General features: G+C 56.1%; 1 protein-coding gene across 1 annotated transcript in view; it reads left to right on the top strand.

The window, feature by feature from the left end:
* Positions 1–4693, top strand: part of LOC108577184 (steroid receptor seven-up, isoforms B/C) — a gene marked incomplete at its 5' end in the record, with an annotated part of 43026 nt that overhangs the window by 19418 nt on the left and 18915 nt on the right. The window contains one exon of the mRNA XM_017940296.1: positions 92–643. Coding sequence (XP_017795785.1) covers positions 92–643 — 552 coding nt within the window. The remainder of the gene's footprint in view (positions 1–91; positions 644–4693) is intronic.

The raw sequence follows: 4693 nt of genomic DNA, 5'->3' as shown, positions 1-4693 counted from the left end.
GAAAACCGGAAAAAAAAGACTAAAAAAATATGAAAGGAAGAGAAGAGAGATGAAAAGGAAGGGAAATGATGGATTGGTTTGTCTGTTGCAGCCGTACAAAGAGGTCGAGTGCCACCGTCGCAGCCGGCGCTGCCAGGGTTGCCCGGACAGTTCGCCCTGACGAACGGCGACGCGGTCGCGTGTGCCAGCCTGAACGGTCATTCTTACCTTTCCTCGTACATAAGCCTGCTCCTGAGGGCGGAGCCGTACCCGACCTCGCGATACGGCCAGTGCATGCAACCGAACAACATCATGGGAATCGACAACATCTGCGAGCTCGCGGCGAGATTGCTGTTCTCGGCGGTCGAGTGGGCTCGAAACATCCCGTTCTTCCCGGACCTTCAAGTGACGGACCAGGTCGCCCTGCTCAGGCTAGTTTGGAGCGAGTTGTTCGTGCTAAACGCGAGTCAGTGCTCGATGCCCCTGCACGTGGCGCCGCTCCTCGCCGCGGCCGGTCTTCACGCCTCCCCCATGGCGGCGGACCGCGTGGTCGCCTTCATGGACCACATTAGGATCTTTCAGGAACAGGTGGAGAAGCTCAAGGCCCTGCACGTCGATTCCGCCGAGTACAGCTGCCTGAAAGCCATCGTCCTATTCACCACGGGTAAACATATATCTCTACCTATTATTTCACCTTCTTTTTCTTTCTTCGTCGATTTCCCACTTGTTCGCCGCACAACGGTAGATGCTATCTCCGTTGGACTACGACGGCGACGGCGAGCTTAGAGAAGCTTAGAGAGAAAGGGGACAATGGTTGTGCATGGTGGCAGGGCCGCCGGAAGAAGTCCGATCGCGACGCGCGGTCTCTTGACGCGCGCTGCTCGTTCGTAGGTTCGTCTAATCGACGCGAACAGATGTTATCGCGGGCAGGACTGTCATCCACCGCGCGCGATCCCGGTTCTAGCCAGAGAGGCGAGATTCGCCGACACAATGCGACAACCTCTCGCTCGTCGATGTTGCACGGCGATCGTCATCGAGCCGCGCGGAGACAATGCTCGCTCGTTTCTATTTCCCTTCGCTCTCTCTCACCCTTGGTCGCGGTGCCCCGCCCCTTTCCCGCGACGCATCTTCCTCGAACCGTTCGCCGCCGGTGGTCGTCGTCGTCGTCGTCGTCGTCGTCGTCGTCGTCGTCGCCGCCGCCGAGTCGAATTGGCGCGCGATTGCGCGATTGCGCGACGCAAAACCGTTTAACGATCATTACGATAATGTTTCGGAAAATGTAAGATCTTGCTGAATCGTTATCCGCTTACGATGGATCGGTAAACGCTTTCGGAGAACCGTCATCGCTAAAAGTTGCCGTCTCCCAAACCCCGCCGCCACGGTAATGATACCCTCTCGTCCGTCCGCCTTCCACGACAATCGTTCGCGTCGCCCTGTCGAACGGCGGAGGTTCGCGATAATTAGGGGAGAGTTGGGTTGTGAATTTTGATCGATAGTAACGAGAGCCAGTCGGATAAGGATTTGGAGAAAAGTCGAAGGCTAGGGCGTTCCGAAAATGGGATCGACGCGTTCGGTGGCCGTTACAGTGGGTGGTCAAGCTTCGGACGTAGTACGCACACGCGTTCAGGTTTTAGGCTGAAGGTTCCAGGCCACGAGGCTGCCGCCCCATGCTAAACCGTCTCGGTGTAGATACGAGACAAGCGGCTATTTATTTTCGTGCTATATGGCCGCGCTTAGCTCGGTTTAGCTTATGCTAATGCCCCGTTTCTCGAGCTTGCCTCCTTTTTCCCTCGCCACGGACCGAAGGACCCGCTTTCGTTCTCCTTTTTTTCCTCCCAACCGAGGGGACCGTGCGTGGAACCCTCCGCCTACCCTCCGCCTGGTGTCTTCGGACCGGGGAGATTTCGCGAGATACGCCAGCCTCGACGAGCCTCTTGCGTAACAGATCTTGTCCGACGCGAGCAGGATTTTATCGCGTTTAAACGTTCTCGAACCAGTCGGACCGAGAGGAGATACATACAAGCAAGTACGTAGAGTTCGATGCTCGTCTCGGAAAGTTTCTTCGAGTGGAAGCTCCTCCGTCGGAAGATTGGCCGATAAGTGAAGCGATTAAGCGGCTCTTTTTTCGTACGCCCCGTAACCGTGGATCACGCGTCTAATTGTTCGGACAAAACGGTGGAACGAGGGCACGGTGCATAAAGTACGTTTAGCTGGCTAGATCGGTCGTTCCAGCGGTTCGGCTTTCTCCTCTACACACTCGGTGGCGCGGAAGATTCCCTGCCTGTTCGCCGGAAGGATTTCCTCCTATTCGTAGATCAGTTCTTGGAAGTAGCCACTCCGACTGTAGGTACATATGTATATACCCTTTGGCCGTGACAAGCGCGCGTTGATCGGAAGGTGGCAATCTTGTTTGGTGGAACGCGTCCCCTCCCACGGTTCGAGGCCACCCCGTAGAAGCATGCAAAGCCGCGATGCAGATATATTTATGCGGCGGGGCATTACGCCGAGTGCGGTACCTACGTGTATCTTGATGGGAAACACTCCCACGATTATGTGGCATGCGATGCAATTCCCTTTGGCTCGGGGAACCGGTGAGCAACCGGCAGGCGACCTACGTATTTCCTACCGTGCGCTTTTCGTTTCTTACCTCCTGCTCCCCTATTAACCACCTAATTAGCCATACTATCGTCTCGTAAATTCCGCCCAATTCCGTGGACGATCTGGTTCTACAGTCGGATATCTGCGACACTGCGAGAAGGCTAAAGAGCATCGTGAAGCGGACTCGCAAACGGGGACACCGCGGAGACGCGAGGAGAAAGTAAGCAGGATCGTGGCTCGCTCCGACTCGGCGAACCGATATGTACGTTCTCGTTCGGCGAGATCGTCGGGGGGCAACCGGATTTCGAGCGGCTAATCTCTCGACGTTCCAGTCGTTCGATGCCCCTCGATCGACGCACCGTAGCGTTAATCACGCACACGAAACGTACGACGTTGTACGACGCAGGTCGCGCGAGTAAGAGGTTTAAGCGAAAAATACGGAAGTAGAATTGGGAAGGAAATGGAAATGTCGGTCGCTGGCGGATCAAAGCGAGCGAGGCTAAGCCCGGTAACCCAAATCGAAGGGAAATCCACGAGCAGTGGGAATAACGCTGTGGTCGAGTGGAACACGAGCGGCGATCGTTAATACCGCCTACTCTCGTAACCGTGTCCCCGATCCCGCAGCGGCAGCGGCGGCAATATTATTGACGCGTTTATCGTTGTCGTTATTATCGCAGTCTGTCGCTCGCGCTCACCTGTTAACCTCGGATAATTTATCGACGCGGCGAAACGGCCGCGCTCTCGAAACGTCGACCGGAGATGGGCAGAGAAACGGAGAGGAAGCGTTACGGTCTAATCAGCGTCTATCACGGAGCGAACAGGACTTCTCGAGAGTACGCTTCCGCGATTCGACCATGCCGCTGAAATACGACTGGACGTCCATCGGGGATATCCTTGCCTGCTTCTACGATCGATTCTCTCCTCGTCCAGCCTACCGTTCGCTTCGATCGTTTCCAAGATTTCGCCGACGTTCGTTCATCTGGTCAATGGTAAGAGTAGCTGAAAACTATAATGGAAGGAGCGAAACGGGCAAACGAGAACGGGAACGGGAACGGCAACGGGGACGGGGACGGGAGCGACAAGGGGATGAACCGTGGAAGGGGAGAACGCGTTATCTGCGAGCCCGAGACCACGATCCTCGCGGTCGGTTCTCTATCTGGCGCATTGTTGCTCGGCGTTGAGTCGGCGTTGAGTCGGGGTCGCGTCCCCCAACCCTTGACTTTGAGCGTTACCCATTTTCCTTTTATTATCTGCCCTCTTTGCATCCGCGTGTCGACGTTCCGCTTCGCGCCGCGATCGAAACCAGAGATGCCTCTCGCCCGCGAGACCTTCGTTCCTCCAACTGTCACCGTGCTTCGGCCTTTCGTCTCGCATAACTAAACTTTTCTTCTCAGTTGGAGCTGTGCAGCCAGAGAGAGAGAGAGAGAGAGAGAGTTTCGGGTTGTCGTAAAGCGGCGGCGGAAGTTGGTGGTATTCGCGGTCGGTAGCATAACCCTTATCGGCGTATCGCAGGGCAAAGGGTTGCCCCGGTATTAGAGTAAGCCACGGTATTAACCTCGGAGTTTAATATAAACGACGGTGGCCGGGACAAGGCGTCGTTTCGAGGGGGTTGCGAGAGGCTGGCCACGTGACCGTCGGACAATGCGAGCCGCTTATCGACGTCCTCGGCCGAAACGAACCCTCGGGCCCCCCGCGAGCTCTCGCTTAACCTCGTCCCGCGTATTACCCCAGCACACCCGACACCCGCTTTTCCGTCCGTATTTCCGTCCTTCCACTGCCCCGAAAACTCGTTCGACCGTGATATCGGCCGGCGACGCCGTCCACGAAACAAAGCGGCCATCCTTTTCACCGATACCACGGAAGCCCGCGACGCTGCGCCGAAATCTCACCCCCTCGCCGCCCTATCTCTGTCTCCACCGGCCACCGCTTCGCCTTTTCAATTTCACCGGCTCAATTTTTCTCACCTTTCGACCCTTTTCCTCCCCTTTTCCTCCCCTTTCCAAATATCAATCCCGATAGTAACCAGTTCCTTCTCTGGCCTGCCCACGGAATCCTAGAGCCACTAAATCGAACAGAGTTACACGGAGTACATAGTCGTTTCCGAATCGGGCACGCA

Source organism: Habropoda laboriosa, unplaced genomic scaffold, assembly GCF_001263275.1.
Source record: "Habropoda laboriosa isolate 0110345459 unplaced genomic scaffold, ASM126327v1 scaffold597, whole genome shotgun sequence".
NCBI classification, from domain to species: Eukaryota; Metazoa; Arthropoda; class Insecta; order Hymenoptera; family Apidae; genus Habropoda; species Habropoda laboriosa.
Note: the sequence above shows the minus strand (reverse complement) of the source record. Positions and strands in the feature narration are given on the sequence as shown.